The sequence below is a fragment of the Sturnus vulgaris genome, chromosome 9 (genome assembly GCF_052056855.1).
Source record: "Sturnus vulgaris isolate bStuVul1 chromosome 9, bStuVul1.hap1, whole genome shotgun sequence".
Classification (NCBI taxonomy): Eukaryota; Metazoa; Chordata; class Aves; order Passeriformes; family Sturnidae; genus Sturnus; species Sturnus vulgaris.
The window spans coordinates 30,846,384-30,872,553 of record NC_142251.1 but is presented as its reverse complement, the minus strand read 5'-3'; the positions used below and the strand labels follow the sequence as shown (position 1 = coordinate 30,872,553).

Genomic DNA, 26,170 nt, shown 5'->3' with positions numbered 1-26,170 from the left:
CTGAGCCAGTGAGCATCATTCTTTTACTTTGTTTGGCTTTCCCCACTCGTTTTACCATGGTTGTATTATTTCCTGACTTAATGAACCTCTTTTGTGTGAGGACTCACTCACCTTCCGGCTGCCATCGGTGGATCTGTAGGTCATGACATAATTCTCGATCTCTCCCATAGGAGGAACCCAGGAGAGCAGGGCGCTCCGTCGTGTGACTTCACTGGCTGTCAGATTTGTTGGAGGATCCAAAACTGCAAGAGTGGACAGGGACCCAAGGAAGTGCAGTTTCTCACACACAACCACCTCAGCCCTTCTTCCCAACTCAATTCACTGGGATTCTACCTTACAACACTGAGCTACAGCCCAAAGCCCACCCTCACCCTCAGTTTCAAGACCTCATCACCGATCCCCAGTCTTCAACAGAGCTCTGCAAACCCTCTAGAAGGCCTCCTTTTTACCTGCATGCCATCTTAAGGGTAACAACTGTGACTGCACATTGCAATTCATGTGCTATGGGACCTTTCAAGTTGTCAGTGAGCAAAATGGGTTGTTGTGTTCTTCTAGACTATGGCCTTGGGCAAGAAAAAGACCTGGTCAGGGGTCAGGAAACCACATCCAGGGGAAATCACTGAAAGAAAGGGATGGATGGATGGATGTTGAAAGAGTGAAAATACTGGTTGATGCTTGTTGATTGAAATTCTGTTCTTGTGTTTTGCCCTACACTGGTATTTGGGATAGGTGTTTGTGTCCTTTTGGCATGTGGCTACCTCTATGCCCATGCTATGTAACAAGAGCTTTTCCTGGGGTGGGAGCATGGCTAGGGATGAGGAGTGAGGGAAGTGATTGTACATACGAGTAGTGAAGTTGGTGCTGATGGTCTGGCTGGTGAGAGGCCCATTGGTGGCATACATAGAAACTGTGTAGGTGGTACTGGGCAGCAGGTTGGTCAGCTGGTATTCCTGGTTGTCTCCATCCACGAGAATGGTTTCTCCTGCAACTGTAAGAAAAAAGGAATGAGTTAGACTAGATATTCAAGGTGGTTCTCCAAAATATGTCTCTGGATATGACCTTATGAAAAAAAGCATTTATATTGCTGAAACGCTATAAGGTACTGTGCAGCAGCTGAGCTGTAGTAGTGCTATTCAATCTGAAGGGTGCTCTACTTTTTCCCACAATCCCTATAAAACCCAAGACAAGGGCTCCTTCCCTGTTCCCTCTGTGAAGGGCACCCACTGAGCCCTGGGCTTTGGGATGGGAGAGAGGTTAAGGTGAGCTGAAACAAAGTCCTGGTGTACCTCCACGACACGTAAGGATGAGGACATAGCTTTCCACCTCCATCAGTGGCGGGTTCCACTGCAGCAGCACCTCAGTGGGAGTGATGTTGGTGGCCGTGACCCCCAGGGGGACATCCATGGCTGCATGGGGGAGAGATCCAGAGAGTCAGAGGCAGTAGAAGACTGGACTATGAATTGGAGGGGCTTCTTGTGGTATACCACTCTATGTCCTGCCCTGCTGCCCAGACACATGTGCATGCCCAGGAGTTACTGCTGCCCAAGCTGGAGTGCAAGGGTGTCATAGCTTGTGCTACTCTGCTACCTGGGCTGCTCTTCCACTCTTTTCCTGATGCTCAGTCAGGCATGTTAGGGGTTTTCTTTAGGTTTTGAGGAGTCTGGGGAAAGCAGAAGCTTTTATTCTTGCAGCAGATGCTGTTTGTGACAGGGCTTCCCTAGGAATTATTTCTGGAAATCTATACTCTGCGTAGGAAAGGCTGTCATGATTGCCCAGCATCATATTTCTGGCTTCCCTGTGCGTGGTACACAGGTTTATCACTTTTACCCATGACTACCTATGCATATTTGGGATAAACTTTGCTGAGACATACTTCAAAAGCCCACACTGAGCCCTTGTGACCCCTGCTTATCATCTCCAGCTTCCTCTCAGTCACCTGAGTATTAGTGCAAGCAGGGACTGCCAGTCCTGGGCAGGGCTGGACCTGACACTGTTTGATTGTTCCTTGCCCACCAAGAGTTCCTTCCCACCTGTGTATGCAGTGATGGAGACCAGCTCACTCTCCTCCCGGCCCCGCACGCTCTTCACCTCGATCTCATACTTGGTGGCAGGCTGCAGGTCCTGGAGGGTGTACTCGGTGGCATCCCTGGGGATGGCCATGCTGTCTGTCCTCCCTGCAGATATGGAGCCAAGAGCTTTGATGTCATGGCTGGCCCCATCCCTGGGGCTCAGGAGGGGCTTGGGAGGGAAGGGCAGTTCCACAGGACACTGGAGGTAACTGGGTTTCATGCGTGCAGGTGCACTCCTGTGTGCCCATCACTCTGCTGGCCTGGCCTTTTCAGCGTCATTGACAGAGCTAGGGCCAAGGAAGATAAGGTAGTCGAAGCAGATGAGGGAGGTGGGAGTTTAAGATTGAGCCACGAATTTAACCATCTCTGGGGAGGGCATACTTCTGGGGGCCATTCTATGTGGCCTGCTGTGCCAAGCTGGCTGCATGGTCCCTTCCCATCCTCATCCCAGACACTCCATCCCCTGCCCTGTAGCCAATCCCAGTTACTGGTTGCTTTGCTTAAGGCACTGAGATACTGCCTGGGTGAGAATGACCTAGTGGCTTGCTTGGGCCAGCAGATGGAGGCAGCTGTGAGCTCAGGGCATGAACAGGAGTGGTCTGCCTATTACCTTCGGCGGCACGGTAGGATATCCTATAGTGGTCGAAGGCAGCGATGGGAGCACTCCAGTAGACCATCATGGACTCCTGGGTGACATTGCCCACCCTGAGGTCCTTTGGTGCATCAATCCCTGGTGAGATGGAGCACAATGAAAAGCTGTGGGAGGCAGGTCCACTCCCCATCCCCCTGCCTGCCCTCCCTGGTGATGTCCCGTGCCTGGTGGGGGTTGTCCCCTGGTACCTGTTGTGATGGAGCCCACAACAGGCTCAGAGCTGATGGTGCCATGCATGGCCACCAGTGACACCAGGTACTCGGTGGATGGCTGCAAGCCTGTCAGGCTGGTGTGCCTGCAGGTGCCATCGAGTGTGACCTGCTGTGCCTCCTCCTCATCCCTGGGGCTGTAGGTGAGGATGAGGTGGTCTGCTGGTGGGGATGGGTCACTCCATGTGACATTCACACTGGAGGATGTCAGCTGGGAGAAGTGCAGCTGTGAGATGGGTCGAACACCTGGAATATGAAGAGGAGAGATGCAACCCCAACTGTCTGCAGATCCTCCACATTTTTCCCAGTGCTTTTATGGGAAATACTTAAAAGAGGTGGCAAAGCTGAAGATCTGGGCTCTCCATTGATCTGAAACTGTGCTGGGATAAAGAGGCAGAACCAAGAGGGGAAAAATGGTGCTTTTCTCAGCTCCACCAGCAAACATCCTCCATCCCAGACCTATGCAGAGAGTGATGGAACTGTCCCACTACAGATGGTTTGTGTTGTCTGCACTTCATGACTGCAGACTTTTCAGCCAGAGGTCCTTATGAGGTCCCCCAAGGCTTCATTCCTTCTTCATATGGACACAACAGGCCACCTTGACCACAGAGGACAGCAGAGGGCTGTCTGTTTTTCCCAATTCTATCTTGTCCTTTTGGGACCCTCCACCAAAGCAAGTGTGTTCAGTGCTGCTGGCCAAAGGGATTGTGTCACCACATTGGTAGGGCCATCCTCCTTTTGAGGTCAACTGCTCCTGTGTGGACACAGTGACCCCAGCTCTCATCCCCATCACCATCTCGAGGGTTTTGGTACCAGGGACACAGTGGGCTGGCAGAGGTGCCAACAAGGTCTGTGCCCTTGCCCCCGTCCCAGCTTACATTTCTCTACCTGTGAAGGCATCCACAGTGGCCTCCAGGCTCTGCTGCCGTCCCCTCTCAGCGACAATGGAGATGGTGTACTCTGTGCCAGGCTCCAGCTCCGAGAGGGTGAGCTGTGACTCATCCTGAGACACTGTCACTTCAGAGGCCATTCCTGAGGCAGGGGTGAAGGTGATGCGGTAGTGGTCGATGGGACCTGTGGCTTTGGTCCAAGCCAGTGAGATGGACGTCTCAGTGGAAGCTGTCACCAGGAGGTCCCGGGGGCTGTCAAGCTCTGTGGGAGAGGGTTGGTGCAGAGTTTTGTCCCCATGCATGGATTGTCCTATGGGGGCATCTGAGCCATAGGAGCTAGCTGTGCTTGGAGCAGGGAAGGAGGGGCCAAACTCACCAGTCCTGGCATTCATGGTCGCTGGCACACTCTGCTGGCTGTCCATCACGGCTGAAATTCCAATGCCATACTCTGTTCCTGGCACGAGATCTGCCAGGGAGTGCAAAGAACATGAAGGGGTTTGAGAGCAGCACATGGCAGGGTGACCTCAGGGTGTGTGTGACCCCTTTTTCCCCCTCCCACAGGTAGGGGCAGGGGAGGACCCTCCAGAGCATCCCTGGGGTTAGCAGCTCTCCCACAGGTCAGCAATTCCTCTACAAGTTGCAAAAGAACTGAGCCTTTTTAAAAAGCCCTGTGGATGCCTTTGGACAGGGAATTTTGATTATTTTAGCTCAGAAACAAGCCATCTTTAAAAGTTGTTGCTGAGATCTGCTGTAATTGCTGGCAGTGAGACAGAAGCTCTTGTGTGTGCGAGCTGAGATGGGAACAATAAAGTAGCTATATTTTTTTCCAAAGTGATGTAACATCAAATATTGTCACAGGGCTGGTGTCTTGGAGAGAAATAAATTATGCAGAGTAAATGAAATGCACATTAATCGGGAAAGGTGCAGTCTTTCTGGGAGCCGATTCAAGCCCTGTTCCTTGGGGTGGACGTATCCTGAGATGCCTCTCTCAAGGAACTTGGGATTGAGCTCATCCAGCTCCTTTCCTCTTGCACTGTTTTATCTCCATAGGGTATCTCTTGCCTCTGTCTGTTACTTTTGCTTGGCTGCTGGTGGCTGTATTTCCCCTCTTCCCAGTGCTTCATGGTCTTTCCCACAAAGTTAGAAAAGCCATAAACTCTCCAGCTTAACTTCACTATGCCTTGCCCAGGGGCAGCATCCCCTGGAGCCACCAAAACCTTTCCCAAGAGGTCAAGAGAGAGGGACCACTCTCCTCCCTTGCTTTTATCTTACTACAGTGCAGTCTTGGTGATGGGGAGAAGATGAACCCCTTGGCCCTGCTCAATAAGTGTCAGAAGTATTCTGGAAAGAAGAACCTGGCAGAAAGGAAGGAGAAGGAAGAAATGAGCAGGAGGATATAAACTTTTTTCTCTCCCAGCTCTTTTGAGAAGAGCAAAATTATTTCTGTTATTTCTGGGCAAATGCTGATTTTTAAGAGAGACTCTGGGTCAGGGCCAGGCTTGCTGAACTTTTAAGTGCAAATCTTAAATAAACTCTTCTCAATGCCATTCATCACTGCTTTTCCTGCAGGTAGATGAGACTGGCTGAAAGAATTGCTGGTTGCTGACTTAAGAATCCTCATCTCTGCAGCTTGCTCTGGTTGGGTTTCTTGAAGCCTTGCCTGAGTCTGGCAGAGCCTTGTAAGCTTTTTTAGTTTTATTGAGAAAAACAAGAGACTTCAAGCTGCCAAATACTCCAAGGGAAGCTCAAGTCAAGCCATGGATATCATCGTAGTGTGTGCCACTGTTGTGCCTCTGCCCAGGGAGGGGGGTTTGGTCCATTTTTAATGCTTCTTTCACCTAGAAAGCCAATAAAAGTCTAAAGGAAAGCTAGCAGGAGTCCAGCACTGAGTCTCTAATCTCATCCTACTTCTCCCCACACATTCTCATCACAAACACAGAAGAAACCAGCCTTAACTTCTGCATTCCACATTTTTCAAGATAGCTGCTCTAATTGCCATGCTGTCTTCCAGCCTTTCTTGTGACTCTGCTGCTGTGCCTGTAACTTAACTAGTTACTTTCCCACTGAACTCTCTCCTGTAACTCCATATGGCAGATTCCTGAGCCCTTGAAGGGAAGGGCTTCCCTTCCTCCCTGGGAAGGCAGAGTCAACATGGAAGAACCTGGTGTCCTGCCATACTGAAGAACTTCAAAATGTTCAAGAGAACATTTTTGCATATAATTATTTTCTTCGCTCAAAATATGCCACCGGAGCAGCAAATCCACAAGGCAAGCAGTTCTAGTCAAAAAACAAGGAAATCACATCTCACATGGTACTTTGCTGTGTTGCTGCATAAGGTGTTTGGGGCTTTCCTGGCAGTGGGAGGTGAGTGGTGTTTGCAGCTCTTATGCTGGCCTGAATAATGTACTGCTTAAAGGACTTGCTCAAAACCAGCTTCTCTAGATTTGTGTCTGCTTTGAGCTCAATTTGGAAAAAGGCAAAAAACTTGGGCAGCCTGGCTCCCCCCTCACTGCCCACAGGGCATCATCATCCATGGCTCTTTCCAAACAGGCAAAAAAGGGTGAAATAACATTTTCCTGTAGATCAGCCTAAACAGACTTCCCATTTCTCACTTCGCTCCTTGCCAGCTCTATTTGCCACCTGGACAGATCCTTGCTGGAGGTGAATTACTTGGAGGTGTACCCAGACCCAAACAGGGGAAAAGGAGCTCTATCCCAAGGAAAACCTTCTCTCCAGTAAATAGTAAACTCCAAAACAACCTCAAACATGTGCCAGCACAAGGGCAACTGAGTATCAGTGCTGATTTGGGTTCTCCATTGCCCTACCTGCTTGAGAGGAGGAGGATGAAGGGGGAGGAAGGGCGCGTGGGTGTATGCATACCTGCGAGGGTGGCCCGGGTGGTGGGACCGGTGTGGCGTGGCACCAGGACCTCGTGGTAGTGTTCCCCAGCCAGGGTGCTGTAGACCACCCTGTAGCTATGTGCCTCAGCCTCACTGTTGTCCCAAGCGAGCTCGAGGCTGGCGGGGGTCCGCAAGCCCACCCGCAGATTCTTGGGGGCATCGATCTCTGTGCAACACAAGGGAGAGAGGCACGTCTCACCACTGGGAACACGCCCCATAGCCTTGCCACCACCAGCCAGCGGTGGAGGAGTACCTGGGTGTGACATCCAGGAGATCCCACATACAGTCCCCCCCTCCCCAGGGCATGTCCTGGCAGGAAGGGCTGGAACATTTGTTCTCACTTACTGCTCAGCGCTGGCTGTGAGATGCCACCCAGGAGAGTGATGCAAATGCTGGGGCACTTGCAGCATCCTCAGTAAGTTGGTTTGGCAGATAACTCCATGTTATTTCAAAAAGAAAACTCTTTCCCCCCGTATTAGGATAAAAGAAACTGAGGCACTGTGAGAAAAAGGGCTCTGCGGTAGCCATGCATTGGCCTGAACTGCTATTAGAAGAAAACCTTGAGCATCTTTACAGGCTCATTCACACTCAGACATTGCCCAAAGGGTTTGTTTATTGGTGCTGCTTATGCTGTGTACTGAATCTGCTCTGGTTTTACAATAAACCCCTCCAATGAGCAACAGCTTGGGGCTGGGCACCAGCAGACAGGTATTGGTGATGGATCTGAGTTTGGGGGTGTATTTTTATGTTGCCTTTTAAAAATGAAGTGAGGAAGGCCAACACAGCAAATCAGTTGGGGCAAGCATCTAGTCCAAAATATATATCTACAGAGATATGTACACACACAATTCACATACCACAGTTATTAGAGTAGGAGCCTCATATCCTGCAGTTATGTACATGACAAATAATTTATATACCATAAACCAGCACAGAGAAACACACTCTTCCTTTATGGCACAGTAAATTAAATCCCTTAGCTATCTGCAGGTTTAACATTCATTAAAGTTTTACTGACCAGTTAGGGTGTTCAGAGAAGATATAAGATAACCATGTTTCTGGCTGTGCTGGTTTCAGCTGCTTGACTGCTGATTCCTTGGTCAAGGCACCTGCCTTGGCTCTTGATGCTGAGTGGGAGCAAGTGTTGCCTTGAATTCAGACCTGTGCTGAGCATGTTGGTGCTTTCGAGAATTGTGCATTGAGCTGTGGGTGCTCTTAAGGATGTAAACTACTGAGTTCTAGAGTTCTAAGCTGTGAGTCTGAATGGGCACTGGAGCTGGTGGGGATGTGTGTCCCAGGCAGGTTCAGTCTTGATGCTACAGCAAGACATGGCCAAGATGGGGTTGGCTTGGGATTTATCATCTAAATATGGGGGGTTGAGTCCATGCCTTGTCACTGGCATCTGGAATCACCTGGACTGCCCTGGGGACCATATGACCATCCCTGTGGGGCGCAGGGCATAAAAAGGGCCTTTTGCACTGGAGGTTTAGTGGCTAAACAGCCACAAGCAGCGGGGAGGGGGTGGGAAGTGGGCAGAGGTCAGTTTTAGCATGTGCATTTTAGGGTGAGCTGCATCATTTGCTCTGCCTTGCTCTGTGATGGGATGCAAGCCACCTGCATTTAAGTGTCTCCATTCACAACTGCATCTTAACCATTGTATTTTCATTCCACTTCTTCCTCCTAGCACACCACATTAAACCCCAGCTCACTTCTGCCAGGGGAAAAACAGGTAACGTTAAACCCCAGAAGCAAAAAACCCCTCAGTTTTTCTCTGGATACATCCTTGTTGCAGGACAGCCCATCTGCAGATGGCAGCAAGCCATCCACCCATGCTTGCCAGAGGCTCAAAAATTCACCAGTTCTCCCAGCAAGGTACCTGTGGTGAACTGGGCAAAGGCTGGCCGGCTCTCATTGGCACCCCGGAGGGCGCTGACGGTGAGGTGGTAGCGGGCGCCGGGGCGCAGGGCCTGCAGGGAGTACTGGCTGAGGGGGGGCTGCAGGCGGAAGGTGGTCCTCCCGCCCTCCCCGTCTGCCAGCCCGTACTTCAGCAGGATGGCGTCCACCTTGGCACGCGGTGGCGTCCACTCCACGAAGGCCACGGTGTCGGAGACATCCCGCACTAGGATCTGCGTCGGGCCATCAATGACTGCGGAGGAGGGGGGTGAAATGGGCACCTGTTATTTTTGGGAGACTTGGATGGGGAAAGATGGAAGCTTTGGGGACACCAAGCTTCAGGGATGCTTCAACCTGACCTTCAGAGTGGCTGGAATAAGTATTTGGGGACAACGGAGAGAGGTGGAATGGGCAAGAGACATGACCCTGACCCCAAGGTACTGAGGGGTTTGGTCCTCATGGGTTCCCAGTCCCTTGTCCCAATCTCCTGGCTATTTCCTGAAACCTCTCCACTTTCTGTGAACACCTGAGCAGGACCTAGCAGCTCTCTCATCGTTACTCATTACAGCTATAATGCAACTCCTGCCTTTCTCTTGAGCTGGTTGTTGGTAATAATTCCTCATTGGCTTTTTAAAGTGGTATTTCTCAGGATATAAAACTACTATATCTAACTGCAACATACTTTCTTTGCTCTTAGATAGCTGCTTGTACTTTTACATTGGAAAACATATAATTTTCCTTTGTGTCCAAGTTTTCAAACTATCCAAACAACTTTTATTGATGTTCTACTCAATTTACTCTTTTCTGAGCCTTTCATCACTGGAAAAATTTATCAGCAACAGTATTATGTCTTTTGAAAGGTGTTGACAATGTGTTAAATAACGTGGGGCCAAGGACAAGATCCAAGCCTTGAGAGCTGAGGAATGTCTCTAGAAATGTTCCTGCTTTGGTGCTAGCTGCTGGTTTGTCTTTAAACTGAAAGATCAGCTCATAAAGCTGTTAGTGTCTTGGCACTTGGGAAGAGAGGAGAAAATGCAACTGCTCTGGTGAATCTTCATAACTAGCTGGGTGTGGGGCTATGGTGGGTGTCCAAAAAAACCTCTCAGATAAAAGGTTTTTGGCTTAATTCATACCAGGGATCTACTAGGTGACCTTTTTAGACATTTCTTTTTTTTTTTTTTTTTTTTGGTTGGTTGGTTGGTTGATTGGTTGGTTGGTTTCGGGCCCTTCCTTCCTCCACATCCCCCAGTACTCAACCTTTGGACATCCTGGGCTCAAGCCTGGCTGATGGATGCTTTGAGTCCAGCAGGACTTAACCACTACATGGATGGATGGATAGATGCATGGATGGATGGATGCATGGAGCTAAGCCTTGCCATTGCTTCTGTGCTGTGGCAGTGCTCATGCATGAAGCCTGCTGGGCAGCCTGTTTTATCACTTAGATGATCACAAGATGGGTGAAAAAGCCCACTTTGGTTCTGTAATTTAGACTATACCACATATACATAATATAATACATCTCTTAGAAAATGACGGTATATAATAAGGGTCTGCTGAATGCTGCACCTCAGGATTGGAAGTTCTAGGGGATGGCAGTTCCCTGCCCCAAGCATATGGGCAGGGGTGGAAGGACCAGGGAGGGTTAGAAAAATACACGGAGGAATTTGGAGTTGTGAGGTGAGGTCTAGGGGTGAAACAGCAGAGGAGGGAGCACAGCTAGGAAGCCCAGTGTTCAGGTAGTAACTGGCTGTCCAGCTTGGCCAGGACCAGGTCAAACATATCCTCAATCTCCAACTACTTAATGTTGTCCAGTCATATAGGTGGTCCACATCTACTTAGCTGTGTGGCATAAAACCATGCCTTTGCTGTTGGATCCTGGCACAAAGTGTTGAGGAAGAACAAGGGTGATCGGGATAAAGCTCTGAGGGTTCTGCAGAGGAAAGCAGACATGCCAGCACAGGGATGCCTTCACAGAGCACAGATCCAGGAGCCCACTGCTTCACCTGCACTCCCTGCGAAAGTCAACCCTTGAGTTTGAAGTACCAGCTCCTATTTTTGATGACTTCCCAGTGAAAGGAAGTTTCGGGCTTGACCAGGAGATGTCTCTATTAAGCCACGCCGAGTTGAAAGCAGTGGCAAAGCAGGAGGAGATGACTGTGCTGGGAAGCTCAGACCTACAACAAACTGCTGCGGTGGAGGGACCCTCCCTTCAGTCTCACCGCTGTCTCAATTAGCAGCATCTTATTACAACCCTCCGACAGCTATTTAAGCACTTTTTCGTCTTGGAACAGCTCAGATGGAAGTCGTAGACGTCTCCCTGGCTTTCAAGGCAAACTGCAACAGATCTGGTGTGAAGAGCCTCTTCTCCTCCGTGAGCTCTGCCCATCACTGCATCTCCTTCAGCAAGAAGACCCAGCTGAATTTTCTCTGGTCTACAGGATTGACCAGTGAGTGGGCAAACAAATTGGTTAGGAAGGGACATGCTGTTTCTCCTGGCTCCCTGCCCTGCTGCTGGATTTGCCTGAATGGGAGTTGAGGGTATTTAGTGGCACAAAAGCAGGTGGGAGTTTTAATCTGTTATATATGAGTAAATAATACTTTTGTAGATATATTTCTTGAGGGCATCCAGCCTCAAAATGTGAGATTAGCAGAGAAGAATAATTTATCCAGATATACAATAAAAGCAGAACTGAGTCTTCACTCCCAACCCCATTAACCTTATCACGGTTTCTGCACTTGTGGCAATTTAAGAGAGAGAGGGACAAAATACTACATGAAGAAGCTGTTGCTGCAATGTTTGGGCACCTGGGTGCTTCCAGTTTCATCCCTGCCCATGCAGTGCCAGCTGCTCCTGCTGATGGGACTTTATTTTTGGGACCAAATGTTGTGCTGCCCCCAGGTCAGGCTCACTCACGGGTTGAGACGCTGTTGGAGGTGGGAGGGCTTCTGGTTTGTTCCTTCAGGGCTACGACGGTGACGGTGTACTCTTCCCCTGGCTTCAGCCCCGTCTGGTTAAAGGTGGTGACGGTGCTGGGGAGCTGGGCGATCACACCACCCTCATTATTCTGTCAGGAAATGAAATAAGCATTAACCCTCCTTCACCAACTGGTGTTTTGGGCGGGGCTGATGCACGGAGACGAGGTGCTTCCCATGTTGCATCCTTCCACAGCCCACTCTGCATCCCCAAATCACGTTATCACCTTGGTACACCCCACCATGGAGGGAGAAGCGTGGGATGAAGTCACCGACCAAGCGTGGAGTACTCATGAATTCGTTCTGCGCTGGAAAATCCTCCCCATCCCTTCTACCTCCCCAGCTTCTGTATTTTGCCATTTGTGCCTCTGGTGTTCTCCAGAAGAGGAAAGATGATTAAACCAAAGCCTTGGCTAGACTTGTTTTCCCTGCTCTTCAGGTGTCAGGAACCTTTTGATGTTGATGTATAGGTATGAAGCTGTGAGGTCTTTATTTTGCCGTACCCTGGTTTTTAACCATCTTTAGTACACTCATTTATGCCTTGCGGTTTTGCCCTGAAAAACTGTAAGGCTTTAAACAACTGCACATGTCACCTTCCTGCCAGTGTTTGGACAAAGGATCTTTTCTTGCTGCTGTCTCGACTAATAATATGCTAAACAAATCTTTGCACATAATTCTCAATTCATATTAATCTCTCTTCTCATTAAACAGGAAATCTTCCATTTTAGCCATCAATTGCCATTTTACCTTTCGTAATATTCTTTGCTAAATCTGTCTTCTCTTTGTCTTTTTCCCACCCCATCCCCAGTGCAGGCAGCAGATGGGCAATCCTGCATGACCCAGTTTTGTGGGGGTGAGAGCATCATGGAGACCATGGAGGGAGAGTGGAAAGAGCTCTGCAGGAAGCTGCAAGCATCCTCGTTGGGCTGCTGAGGACCAAATTAGCATTTTCTCACTCCGTTTTTGGGAAGACAGGGAGGTCAATTTTTCGCGCAGAGGTTGTGATGCTGCAGCTATAACTGTTGCATTTATCCTTTGGGAGCGGGATTTGGGTTTGTTTGGGGTGTGGCAATGTTTTGGCACGTACACAAGCAAGAGTTACTTGCAGGGTAGTAAAGGACACAGCACCCTCTGCCTAATTTTAGGGGAAAAGTCAATGATGGAGACTCAAGAGAAGCCAATTTTGGCAGCTGATGGGCAGGACCATGACTGTTACTTTATGTCTTGACTCATGGATCTTAGAACTTCAAAGCCCAGTGAGCTACATCCCTTCCCTACCCAAGACCCTGCATCCAGGAACAGTCATCCTTTTGCATCTTATCTGCCTTTAAATCCCAAAACGTTTCCATGTATTTTTAAGTTTAAGCTTAAAAACAGAAAAGAGAACCAATGGTTTGCATTTATTTGCTTCAGGGGGATGCTGTTCAGCTTAATTCCTGAGTAATACTGAAATGTCTGGAAGACCTACTTTTTCCTACCAAAAGCTTTTCTCTGATATTGCTATATTTTCAGCTTTAATACTGAATGATCACCTGATGGTGACTGAAAATTATCCCAGGGTCTATACCTGCATTACCTGAGCTTCAATTTCTGACACAATTTGTATGTGGATGTAGCCGACGCTGCATCAAGAATCTTCCAGCTACTCTTAGGAAATGAGAGAATTGAGTTATTTAAGGCAATTGGGTCCTTGCTTTGTGCTGTGCAGTGCTCTTAACTTTATAGTTAAGAGTATTTAAAACTTTGGGGCCAAATTCTGCAGTTCTCCACTGCCCAGAGCTGCCTTTGATTCCAGTGAAGGTTTTGTACAAGTGAAAACATATGATTGAGCCCTTAATCAGCATTTCTTTTACTGCTGGGGCTTGAATACTCTTGTAAAGAGGCTCCATATACAATTGAAGCTATACTTATGGCTAAATGGTGTAGAAATTATGAATGTAGATTAAATACTTTATGTACAATTTTTGTTGCTGCACACAGAAAATATGGGGTATTTAGGGCAACGCTTTTATCCTTTCATCTTTTCTGGCACGATTTCTACCTGCTCGTCACAGTGATTAAAATTCCGTGGCAGGAATTAACTGTGCGTGTGACTTGGGGATGTTGAAGGTTGTTGTCTGAGAGCCAGCAGCTGCTTGCCTTGATCCAGACTGCCTTGGGGACCTTAATGTAGAAAGCAGGGCAAGGGAGAGCAAGACGTGAAAGAGTCATTACAAAAGAGATGGAAAGGAAAAAGACAGTGCAACAACAAGAGGCAGCAAGGCTGGAAGGTTTTTTCCCCATCATTGGATTTTTTTGGAGGACATTTCTTTGAGGACATGTATGTCTTGACACAAAAACTAATGGGGAAATGGAGGCTGGCAGTGTCTGGGGAGTCTGATGTGCAGCACACCAATGGCAAACACAGGCTGGGTATTTCGGGAAGTGGGTAATTGGAAACTGATTTAGGATCCACTCACTGGGTGCTTTCAGGCTGACAGGGTATACCTGCAATGCCATGAGTGTGGCAGCAGTACCTTGGGAATGAAGCTGATCTCCCAGCCGTCAAAGGGGAAGGAGAAGGGCTCCCACTGCACCTCTGCCGTTGTTTCTGTGATGGTCTTGAACTTCAGCCCCTGCGGTGTGGCGAGGTCTGGAAAGGAGTAGGGGGTGGTGAGCAGAGCGGGGTGGGTGTGCACATGCTGTTGTACCCCCCCTGCTCCCTGTGGGTACTTTGTTTTCTGGGCAATAAAAACAGGGAAACTTTTGGTAACTGTTAAAATTCATTTTCATCCCCCGCTCCACGTGGATTGGAGGGAAAAGAGGGAAATGCCTGGACATATAGACACTGAACCATCCTACTGCACTATCGTGTGAACAGAGTGAATGATGGAGTTGCAAAAGGGTGTGTGGATAGTTTCTGTTTTCCCCCTGTCCTCTGTATCCTTTGTCTCCAAGAAACCCTTTTGGAAGCTGACATTACAGCTAGATACTCCTGCTTTCCTCTGTGCATCACGGTCCTGATCAGGACTATGTTTCTCCTGATGCACAGCAGCATCCCCTCTTGCTGCACTATCGCCCATATCCTGGGGAGTCATCACGGAGAATCCCGTTCAGGAGTGGGACGAGAACCTGAGACTTCTGTGTTATATTGCAGTATTTTCTCAGAGGAAAAAAATGTAATGTTTTGGGCCACATATTGGGAGCTTCACTCAAACTCTGGAAGCTTTTTCTTCTTTTTAGACATCCAGGTTTTCCCAAACTGAGTCTTTCTGAAGAGGGTCGACACATTTCCTCCTTTCCTATATCCCTATGCAGATCTGATTTTTAATTTTTTTTCCTTTTGAAAGCTCAAGTTTCTGCTGCTAGAAGGTTTTTATGGAAAAAGTGAGCCAGCTTGAGCATCCCCTCAGGATATATTGCAAATATATGACAAATGCAGTAGGATACTTACTAGTCATCACCTTGGAGGTAATGGGGATGCTGAAGACGTCACTGATGACTGCATAGATGCTGACATTGTAGGCAACACCTGGCTCCAGATCCGTGATGGTGATACTGCTCCAGTCCCCAGGCACCCTCTGCTGCAGCTGGATGCCCCCTGGCACTGCTGGCTGGTACGAGACAACGTACTCGGTGGCTGCCCCGGGGCTGTCCCAAGCCAGCTCGATGGAGCTGTCGCTGATCCCTGTCACCCGCAGGTTTTCAGGAGGAGACACTGGTGGGAAGGGCAGAGGTACGGAGAGTGTGAGGGTGTGAGTGGCTTATTCTTCCACTCCTGTGGGAGGGTGTGTAGGTTCTACTTGTGGGACATTGGCACGGGCTGGGGGTTATGTACTGTCTATGGTTGTCTGAACAGCTAGGTAAAGGCTCAGGAGACCCCGTTGTGCTAAGGGTTTAGCTCCCTCGGGATGAACCTCACTAGCTTTTTTCTCACCTCCCAAACTTTTGTCCGTGGTGTCTTTGGGGGCAGGGATAACAGGGAGGTAGCCACACTGTGGGGCCTCAGTGTGTCCTAAGTGATGCACTCTTCTGGGTATGGATTTCTCCTAGGCTTCGCGGTGCTCCTATGGGGGACTCTGGGCACCTTGAAACCCTTGTTTATACACTCAAGTCTGGCTCTCCTCACGCATCCCCCCCTCTACCTGCTGAGCAGTCCTGCCCGTCATAGCCTTCCTCGCAGACGCAGAGCCCGTCCCGGCAGAGCCCGCGGCCGCTGCAGGCGCTGGGGCAGTGCAGCCTGGCGCAGTCCTCGCCGGCGAAGCCCTCCTGGCACACGCAGGTGCCGTTCACGCAGTGGCCCCGGCCCGAGCAGTCGCGGGGGCAGCGCAGCTGGGAGCAATCCTCTCCGGTGAAACCCTCTTCGCACACGCACTCGCCGTCCACGCAGAGCCCGCGGGAGCCGCAGCCGGCGGGGCAGCGGAGCTGGGAGCAGTCCTCGCCCCCGTAGTCGTTGTCGCAGATGCATTGGCCCTCCAGGCACACTCCGCGGCTGGAGCAGCCTCGGGGGCAGCGGGGCTCGGAGCAGTTGCTACCTGCCCAGCCCTCCATGCACACGCAGCTGCACGACTCCAGGCTGAAATTCCCGTGACCGCTGCACTGCGGGATGTAATCCAGCTGCCCTGCAAGGATGCAGGACCGAGGGTCAGAACCCACCGGGTGGGAGGTGGAAAAAGGTCAGTTTTGGTCTTAGGTCATCCTCTAAAGGGCTGGAGAAGTAAGGCAGGTGTGGGGCAAGCGGGGGGATAGTCCTCCCTCTGAGCATGCCCAGCTCTGTAGAACTGATGGCTTTAGGGCTGAAAGGGGAAGAATTGGTGCTACGGGGTCGTGGTGGGGTTTGGGTGGATCTTTCCCTAGGGAGCAGTGGCCTCCGTAACTATGGATGCCACCAGCTTTCTGATGGTTCAGGTGCTCCCTTTGGTTTCTCTCCAGCTCAGCACTCAGTTCATAGGAACTTGCCTAGACCTCTTACTGGAAGAAACCCCCTTCCCTGGCCAAACCCTCTGCACCAACTATGACTCCTCTGGTCTCATGTTTACCCACTTTTCCTTTTTATAGATGAGGGATCCCCATCTGCGTTCTATCTCTCTTATACAAAGCAGATATATACCCAAAGATGTAATCTTCATCCCTATCCTAGTGAACCTGATTAAGACAGAACTGTTGGCTTTGGGCACACTGAGGTTGTGGAAAAGTAGGGACAGCACATGGTCTCTGTGGCCAGCACTTCTAATGCCCCCTCTTTACCTGGCAGCCTTGCACAAGATGCTCTGGGGTGAGGAGGGATGCATGGGGATGAAGGCACCAGTCACTGACACTGCTAATGCTCCCTGCTTTGCCCTGAAACAGAGCCATTGCTCCAGCTAGGGGTTTATCGAGGCAGGCTAACTTTTCCTTGCTGATTTTTACTGCTTTTCCTCATGTGAACTAAGGATGTACAGAAACCCTTTCTGTGCTTCCTCCCATCTGTGGGAGACCTTTGCAGCCCAAAGACCCCCAGGTCCCAGGACTCTGTCCACAGCTATATTCTTCATCCTAGCTGACCTTTCCAAGCAGATCTTCCAATGGGGGATGTAGCAGATGCACAGGTAAAAGCAGCTCAGTTACATGCTGTGCCAGACACACCCATTTGGGTTACTTTGCAAGACAGTTCCCATCCAAACTACAAATACTGGGAATGTCAGACAGGATCTCTTCCGATCTCAGCCTCTAGTTAAGTTATCAAAAGATGAGAGAGGATGCTTGTAAGTGTGCTGGAGGAAAGAGGCTTTCCTCAGGGAAATGCCTTGTGTGGTGGGGTAGGGATTCTGATCTCCTTTGCAGTGCATTGAATTGAAATTAATTCTGGTAAAAATAAATGAAATTACTCCAGTTTTAGCTTGGCACATTTGTGATGGGAATGGGGACTCCACCAAGCAATGAATGTTTAATAGGACTGTCTGCGTATGTTGCAAGTAACCCAAATAGGCCCATCAGAGTTTCAAATTAATTCCTTGAAAACAGGTTTTTCCCATAGCATTTCCTTCATGAGTTTAACCCTCACTTTGCACAGACTGGTGTTTCCTGTTTTGTCTTAGTTATTAATGCAGCTGATGAATGTGGCATTGGGAGGGATGTGGGCTGAAGCTGTGGCTGGGAATGCATTGACTTCCACTGGCCACATGATAGATGCCAGCCCAAGCCACCCTGCTGCGTGTCCATCCTTGTTTCTCCCTGACTAACACACCTTTGGTGGAATTCTTGACCTGAGCATTGGTTGCACCCATTTCATTTTAATGTGTCCTACACATAGAGGTGTTGGGATACCACTGGAAAAATCACTCTAAAAGCTGAAAAACTTAAAAAAAATGCAGTGACTATTGGGGGTAAAAGGGTTGCTTTTAATTTCTCTTCCTGTCTGTTGCTGTTCTTGGTGTGAAAAGTAGTTTTCCCCTGGAAAGATGCTTAGTGCTTTCTTCTTGTTTTTCTCCTTGCTTAGTGTTTTCTTCCCTGCAAGGAGCTGTGGTGTGTTGAAGCCATGAGCAGGGCTGAGCAGCATTTGGGATGAATGCCCTTTGAGACAGCCCCTCTTCCTTGAGACAAGGAAAACTATCAGTATGCTGGCTCCTGTACCATGGAAATGCAGCTGCTAGCCCAAATCTTCCTGACCAATTGCATTTCAGCTGAATGCTACTTTCCTTACCCTGAGGGACAGCTGAGGTAAAATGAGGGGCTGTCTTTAATGGAGTAACCCTAATGGGACCTCTTGGAGGTCTCCACAAAAGCACATTTTTTTATTCAGATGAAATGTCATGTTGATGATTTTGTGCCTTTGTTTTTAGGTTTTGTTTGCATTTTTTGATTTTTTTTTTTTTTTTAACTCAGCTTTTCAGATATGTTCCCTCCCCCTACAGAGAAGATGAAGGGACTCATTGCCAACTCCCATGGGGCTGCCTTCAGCTCAGGGACAGCTTAGGAGAGCAGCAGTTACATCTCTGCTCCCTGTCCCACAAACAATGGCAGATGTCTAAGAGTGTTGGAAAGACTGCAAAGTTGGGAGATCGTTTTGCTCACCCCTAAACAGCTGTAATTTCATTTTATAAAGGGGGTTCAGCTCTCTCTCCATTATGGAGTTTTTGCAGCGAGTGGGGCATGAGCATTCAAGTGACCAAAGCCCCTTCTGAGGGTTTTCCTGTCTTTGAGGACTTAAGCTAAGTTTTTTCATTAAAGCCACAGCCCCAATCATGGGTAAACATTGGTTTTCCTCTGTCACCACTCTGACTGTCATCATCAGGTTTTGTATTATTTCTCCTTCCTTTTGCTCAAGCCCTCAGTCCCCAGCAAGAGCTAACAGGATGGCATTACTACCTGTGGCTGCATTTTCTTGGCAGCAATTGGAGGTGCATTGTTCCCGGAGGATGGAGACCTCCCTCTCCAGCATCTCAATCCTGCTCAGCAGCTCCTGCAGGGATGGGAGGGAGGTGGAGCACTTGCAGGCCTGCTTGGGCATGTTTATCCTGTGGGTGAAGGTGAACTGGCTCTCGCTGTCGGAGGTCTGCTCCGTGTACTCTGCCAGCCGGTCGTCTTCTGAACTCACCTCCTCGGCTGAAGACTTAAACATGGATGAGCAGCAGCTGTCCAGCGGGATGTTGATGTTGTAGATGTGGTGGAAGACCATGGGCTGCTCTTTGATGGGTGAGCTGCAGTTGGCAAGGCCACCTGCCTCATCCACCGCTGTCCTCTCAGCCAGCTCTGTTGTCATCTCCAGCCGGCACTCAAAAGGCTTGAGGACAGCACCCATCAGAAGCAAGTTGAAGCTGATGACCACATTTCTCAGGATCGGGTTTTCACCATCAGTTCCCATTTTCCTGGGAGAGGGAAGAGCCTTCCAAGCCAGTCTTGGTCAGCCAAGAGTGGCGAGGACCTGGGAACACAGAAGCAAAAGAGCATGGTTGGTGTTAGCCTCAAAACTACGCTCAACATAGAGAGGCAAATCCTTCTTGGCAATTATCTAGACACATGTGGGGCTGACTTGACCCACATGCAGTCCTGCTGGCTTCGGTGGAGCCTAAATCAACCCTGAATGGAATGCATGGCTGGGGGGAAGACTTTGAGCAGGGACAAAGACAGTTCATAACCCTGTGCAGTTGCTTTCTCTTGCTTCTAATGGCCCTCCTGCTCTGGAGCGCCTCTCCAGCTTCCTGGGGAACATCCCTGTCTCCTTCATTACCCTGCTGCTGAATGAAAATATACGTTTGCTAGTTTCTCTCCAACAACCACTGTAACTCCTTTGGTAGGCTCTCATTTCCCGCCCCCCCCCCCCCGATTTTAGGAAAAGCAAGAAAAATGGAAATAACTTTTCAATGGGGTGTCTCTGATCATGCTCACAGAAGACAGGCTCCGTAAGTGGCAATTTGGGGCTGCATTCTCAGACCCTGACCCCCTCAAGTCCTCCTCTACCTTCTGGACTCTGCTGGCTCCTGGGTGGCCCTGGCTGACCCAAAGACAGACTCCTTGTCCCTGCATAATGGGGCAGCCGTGACAGGGGAAGGCACAGGGACTAATGAACACTGGCTGCCTTTGATTGACTCGTTGGTGTTCGAATCTCAGCACCCCCCCCCCCCCCCCTTGGCCTCTTGCTTGGCTTTTTGTGTGTGCTTGGAGTGGAAGTAATTGTGGCCATGAGCCAGCTGCTCTGGGCCGGGCCAGTGCTTCAAAGGAAAACTCTTTGAAGGATTACAGGAGCAGCTTAGAAACGGGGAAATGAAATCCTTCCTCTTCCCTGCTTCAGATCCAGCCTGCTTCAAGAGACATCAGAGCCTGTTTGTGAGCACAACTGGATGGGGGGAGAGAGATTCTGTGTGGATGCAGGGATGAGGGAGTGGGTGATGGATGGTGAATAAAGGAGGAATTGCTTGCTAATGACAGTGAGCAGGGTGGTTGGGTAGTTAACGACTCTGTAACCCATACACTGAAAGCCATTCATTTGCTGGTAGGAACTTCCAGGCTTATTGAATCTCTTTATCAGTACATTGATTACAGCTGCCCAGCTCTTGGTTCTCACTGGTAAATCACTGTCCCTTAGGCAGGGCATGATGCTGTGGGAATATTGGCATCCCGGGGGCACGATGCTACGGAGATTTCTTGTAATACCACTGGTTGGGCTCTTAGTTGTGAAATGGTGGAAAGTCACCATGGTTTCAGGCTGACCCTGGCTCAAACCAGGCTGAATCCATAGGGCAGGTGGATGCTTCTTGGTGTCCCCTAATCCAGAGCAGGCCAGACAGCCCTATTAATCCTCAGTTTCTTCACAGAGGCTTGGGCTGACAGCTCTGAAGCCCTGCCAAATTTGTGAATGCATTCCTGAGCTCTGTCATCTCCATTCCCTATCTGGTTCTTCTCTGTCTCCTGCTCCTCGTGTCAACAATTTGCTTTTTCCTAAAGGACTCATCATGGTGAACTCAGCCAGGGTGGGCTGGGAGAGCTCTGGGGCTGCATGAGCAGTCTGACAGCTTGAGTCGTGTCTGCCTGGGAAGAGAAGTTGCATGAACTTTCCTCCTTTGGGTTCCTCATTTTCCTCTGCTTCTGATGCTTCCCAGTCCAGCTCACACTTCAGTGACAGAACCATTAAAAACCATTGACTGGGGGAACAGATCCAGGACTGTATATTGTTTTCTTCCTGCTTCACAAGGAAAATAAGCCAATTTCTGTGTCACTTAATGTGTAAAATTGGTTGCATTAGAGCAAATTTACGTAGCTCACTTTTAGTCTTTTTTTTCAATTAGCCTTTGTTGTCTCCAAGTTCAGATAAAATCCCCAACTGGTGGCCTTCCTGATGCCCTTGATCCCTTCATTCCTAGAGGTGGCCTTGGAAAACTCCCGTCCAGGGCAGTGAAGGCAGCTTTGAGCCCATCACTTTCCTGATGCATGATGTCAATGTCCTTCTCCATGTTCTGCTGGACTGGGGCAATGCCTCTCCATCCCAGAATGGCCTCTGTGTAACCTGGATAGGACACCTGATCTCCAGTTACCTCTGACACAGCAGAAATTTGGGGCTGCTTCTGTATCTTACCAGAACTGGTTACCTTTGGTTTGTTTTGCTCTTTTTTTTTTTTTTTTTCCTACAATCCCCCAGAAACATGGATGTTCAAATTAAAGAGTTGTTACAGCTGATTCTGAAATTTGGCAGGAATTGAGCTTTTGGCTCCAAAGCATTTCAACTTTGGGGAGCTGTGAAAGAATCAATCTGCTGCAATTTCTCTGTAGTGCTCAATAAAGAATACAGACAATATAAAACTGAGAAAAATATTTGAGGGTTTTGCCAAACATACCACAGCAAAGCTCTCTCTTTCCCTCCCCATCAGCCTCTCTCCATCCAGGATTTGTGCCTTATGAGCCAGCAAAGGAAGAAATAGAAAAACCCTATTAAATCCACAGTGCATCCACCCTAATTATGTGTTTTCGGTTATTTTTACATTTTGCTGATGGGTTGTATCTGTGTGAGCAGCTTTGTGAGAACGAATGCAAAAGGGATGTGTGTGTGTATGCTCGGAGCAGCTGTGCTGAGAAAGTCATTAATGGTGTGGCAGTGGTTTGAGGGGGTGGGGAGGAACAGCATCCTCCCAAAAGGCAGCACCGGGTCCCCCAGCAGCATCTGCAGCCCTTTCTTTATAACTTAGCAATGTGAATGTAGCACATGCAAACTGGGCTTTTGCAGGATGGGTGCCGAGACATCAGATTTGCACAATGAGTATGATGCCAGGAGCTTTGTCTGTGGCATTTTGTGGGGATATTTAATATTTGGATGGTCAACAATATTTCTATTTTCATGGCAGTTTTGATGAATTGCTTTGGTTAAAAAAAACCCCAAATATTGCCTGGGATGATGCTTGAGAAAGGAAAATATCTGTTTCTTCAGCCGTATGTTGTATATTAAAATGTTTTTTGAAGTCATTAAAGATGTGAAAATGACGTGAACATTTTTTTTTGAGTGAGAAACCTTTTAATCTACCCAGAGCATATAGAGATGGATATGTGTGTATATATTTAAGTACATTTATTACATTCCCTTTTTCTGAAAACCTGGTAAGCCCCAGGCCCTGCTGTTTGGTGCAGATGACCAGCTGGAAAATTAGATCTATTTGGAATTCAGGTCTGTGCTCATCCTTGATGCTGACCAACAAACCATCAAGAAGCAGAGTTTGCTGCCTGCTTCCTTGGCATGGCAGAAGCAAGCAGGTATTTGCTAACACCCAGCAGTCCCTGAACTGTGTGATTAGAGCTGTCATGTGTTCCCTGCTGGAGCACAACTAGCAGGAGCTGGACCTCTATGATGGATTTGTTCCCACTGCTGTTAATGGTGGGAGTGACCCCAGGGTATGGTGATGCAGGAGCCCTCCGAGCGTATTATTCGGATTTTTATGTTGAAAAGTGTCTTGCAGGTTTTAAGCCAAAAGCACCTGCTGATGGACGGTTTTCTAGGCTTTCAAAAAACACCCTGGAGATAACCAAGTGCTTAGTGCAGATGGTGCCTGTTCCATGTTACAACAAGATGCAGCCCATGCAGTTTTCCTCTTGGGTTCATTGGGAAGGAAATTCAGGTCCATGGTATCACTGGTTGGATTTCCAGCCTTGGACTTTTCATTCCAAGGCGATTGCACAGCTGTAAAACTGACGTGGATTGCATTGCAAGCTCTGAATCCCAACTCTGGAGTTTTTTTGGGATCTCCAAAACGAAGGTGCTGTCCTTGCTGGTTTAAGGCAACTCATCATTCCCATCCATCAGCATCATTATTGTCTTGACATTGAAATCTTTCTTGGGTGCCATGTCCTTCAGCCATGGCAGGTGAGGCTGTGTACATGGCACAGTACATGTTGTCAAGCACTGGCACCCAGGGAAGTGGTGAATCACTATCCTTGGAGGGATTTTAACAAATCTTATATGTATGGCACCTGGGAACATAGTTTAGTGATGGGCTTGGCAGTGCCAAATTAATGGTTGGGCCCTGTTCTTAGAGGTGTTTTCCAACCCAAATTATTCTAAGATTCTCAAACCCTGTGATGTGTGCCTTGTTTTTGCTTTGCTTTGTGATTCAGCAAGAAACTCTTGTGATTTTCATGTCCCACTGGAAAGAACTTGCATTGCAGCAGCTGCTAATGAAGAAATAGTGGAAATAATTGGGTCAGCTCCTCAGCAGCTGAAAGTGCTGCAAATTTGGTGTCACAAGACTGATCTGCACCAGTAGGATACTCCTGAACAGATGTAGAGATGTAGCATGTCCTGCAGACCGATTCCCTTCGGCAGCTTTCTGAGGGGAAATAATACTGGTGCCCAGTTATTACTGATCTACTGATGCATAATTTGTCTGTTTAAAAAGGGCTTTCATGGCATTAATTCCAGGGGGAGAGTGAAGGTCCTTGCTGCCTGAAAGTAAATGAAGCCTTCTCCCTGATCAACTCCATCTGCACCCTCTGTTTAACTGCTATCCTTATCACCCCTCTAAACACAGCCTGTTTCAGGATTTTGGGGAAATTAAAGGAGGTGGAAACCACTGTAACTGTGGTTGCTTGTAGGCCAAATCCTGTGGACTCATGGGCCCGGAGCTGAGGAGCAACAAGGAAACCTGCACCATGCCAGAGAAACTCAACTGAGTGTTTCCATTTCCATTCCATGCTGCCACCAAGCAGCTCTCAGAGAGGGAGTGATTTTCACTCTGCTGACCAATGATGTTTAAGGAGTAAATACTTTGATTCTTTTACCAGTTTTCCCTAACTATATGCAGATGAAGAAATCTATAGCTCTCCTAACTGATTGCAAATTCTGCCACTTTAAAAATTCACCCACACCTCTGTCATTGCAACCTACGCTGTGTCTTGCTTTCATTACATATTCTTTTATTGAATTGTCATGGAATATATCAATAGCCTCTATAAACTTCCAAAGGAAAGCAAGCAGTAGCTCAGTGCAGAGGTTTTGGGGGGAATCTCCTTTAATTTTCGCATTAAGAATCTGAATCCAGCATGTCTGGCTTTACATCACTTCAACTGCTGCCTCCTGCCCACTCCCTTGCAAAGTCTGGGAATCACCAGGTTAAGTCTTATTTTAGCGAGGGTGACATCTCTAATCTGAGCCTATCCCAGCTATTTTAAAGAGCAAATTTTGGTGCTATCTTCATTTTTTACAGGTACTCTATCATCTCCCCATTCAAACCAACTGAGTTTAACCCCATGCCACAAAAGAATTCTTGCTCAGTGTAAGATTTGTTTTTGTGACTGGCTTGCAAAGGTGGGCACCTAATTTTATACTGAAGTCCAAGGTGGGTACCCAGTTTCATTATGAAAGCTGTTAGCAGTGAGCTTGGTCCTGCAGAAACGTGACCCATTCTCCTCTGAGTCCATGTCTACCACCCTGGTCCAGTGGTGCCTGAAATCCCAGCTCCTAATGGAAGTTGCTACCTGCTAACACTGAGCTCTTCCATACCAACTTGTGAGGCTGGGCATGTGTTTTGAGTTGCGACAGGTGAGTATATGGTAGCCTGGCCCTTTGAGCCCTAAGATTTGATGTCTGTTGGAGATGGCCTCAGCTGCCCTGCTGCCTAGACAGCCCTGTCCTTCGGGACTTCTTGCCCGTGAAAAGTCCTCACATCCTGCACTTCACACCATAAATTTATTCACACAGATCTGTGAAATAAATACGCCCACAGCAGGTCTGCATTTTGCAGAAGGGTTTATTTCATCCTTACATGGTATCTTTGGGAGTTAAAGAAGTTTTACTAGGAAGAGCTGGGGACAGAGGCTGGGATAGCTCCTGCTGCTGTTCTCACCAGCATCTCCATTTGCCCATAACGGTGCTTCTTGGGTCACCACTCCTGCCTGGTGCCTGGGGAGAGTTTAACTTTCTGAAGACTTTGGGACAGGAACAGACCTTTCAAGATGCTTGCCTTCAGTGCTAAAGCTCTACACTGTCTTCCCAAGCCCCGTGATGGCCATTGTCCCTGCCCCAGCAGCTCCTGGAGTTCCACTGGAGATGCTTAGGAGCTGTAAATGACAAATTAACTGCAATTATGGAGCATCACAGGGCATAAATACTCTCTAAATCCTCTTTAATTACATGGTAGCATTTAATTACATGGCAGCAAGAATGTAAGCAGAAAGATAAATATGATTTCAATTTTATCTTCAGTAGAGGCACTAGTAATTAATTTTGGAGGGTAATATAGGACCTGCTTGATGTGGACTCTATTAACACAGTACTGCAAAAGTGCTGCTGCCCAAGACAGACAAATGTCCCTTCTTCTTCCTTCTCAACAGCCACGACTTTGTCACCTCTTCCCATTTCCCACTCAGTGTCATCTCTCTGTCTGTCTGCATGCTGATACACAAGCAGAGACTTGAAGATGTCAGGATAAGGCAGGACTGGTCAGTGTTAGTATCCACTCATCACCCTGCATGAAGAAAACCAGGCACAAGAACCTCCATGGTTCATTCATCCCACCTCAATTAGGCTGTGAACTCACATCCTGTAACCAGCTGTTGGGATTTGGATCACTCTCAGCTATGGGCATGAGGTTTTTTTCCCCATTTGCACCCAGCATTCCACTTGGGTGCCGGCAGCGAGTCCTCATGC

The 26,170-nt window shown here is 48.5% G+C and overlaps 2 protein-coding genes across 9 annotated transcripts in view; one reads left to right on the top strand and one right to left on the bottom strand.

Annotated features, from left to right (window-relative positions):
* The window catches only part of TNR (tenascin R), a 78,055-nt gene that overhangs the window by 12,980 nt on the left and 38,905 nt on the right, over positions 1-26,170 (bottom strand). Inside the window, exons 2-17 of one of the 5 annotated variants that reach the window (XM_088170356.1) lie at positions 19,142-19,468; positions 18,913-19,006; positions 15,711-16,187; positions 15,020-15,283; positions 14,103-14,218; positions 11,528-11,678; positions 8,597-8,866; positions 6,701-6,886; positions 4,197-4,286; positions 3,819-4,082; positions 2,910-3,176; positions 2,680-2,799; positions 2,031-2,174; positions 1,287-1,406; positions 845-988; positions 112-242 (exon numbers count right to left, since the gene is read on the bottom strand). In XM_088170356.1, coding sequence (XP_088026482.1) covers positions 112-242; positions 845-988; positions 1,287-1,406; positions 2,031-2,174; positions 2,680-2,799; positions 2,910-3,176; positions 3,819-4,082; positions 4,197-4,286; positions 6,701-6,886; positions 8,597-8,866; positions 11,528-11,678; positions 14,103-14,218; positions 15,020-15,283; positions 15,711-16,187; positions 18,913-19,006; positions 19,142-19,408 — 3,105 coding nt within the window. In that variant the 5' untranslated portion in view covers positions 19,409-19,468. Of the gene's footprint in view, positions 1-111; positions 243-844; positions 989-1,286; positions 1,407-2,030; positions 2,175-2,679; positions 2,800-2,909; positions 3,177-3,818; positions 4,083-4,196; positions 4,287-6,700; positions 6,887-8,596; positions 8,867-11,527; positions 11,679-14,102; positions 14,219-15,019; positions 15,284-15,710; positions 16,188-18,912; positions 19,477-26,170 lie in introns of those variants that run through there. The other 4 variants (XM_088170354.1, XM_014874692.2, XM_088170358.1 and 1 more) reach the window with 4 other exon arrangements.
* Positions 1-26,170, top strand: part of LOC106852196 (tenascin-N-like) — a 98,766-nt gene that overhangs the window by 60,878 nt on the left and 11,718 nt on the right. For 3 of the 4 annotated variants that reach the window (XM_088170363.1, XM_088170362.1, XM_088170360.1), the window contains exon 8: positions 171-534. The exons of the other annotated variant lie outside the window; for it this stretch is intronic. The gene's annotated coding sequence lies outside the window, so the exon portion shown is untranslated. Of the gene's footprint in view, positions 1-170; positions 535-26,170 lie in introns of those variants that run through there. 4 annotated transcript variants of the gene reach the window in all.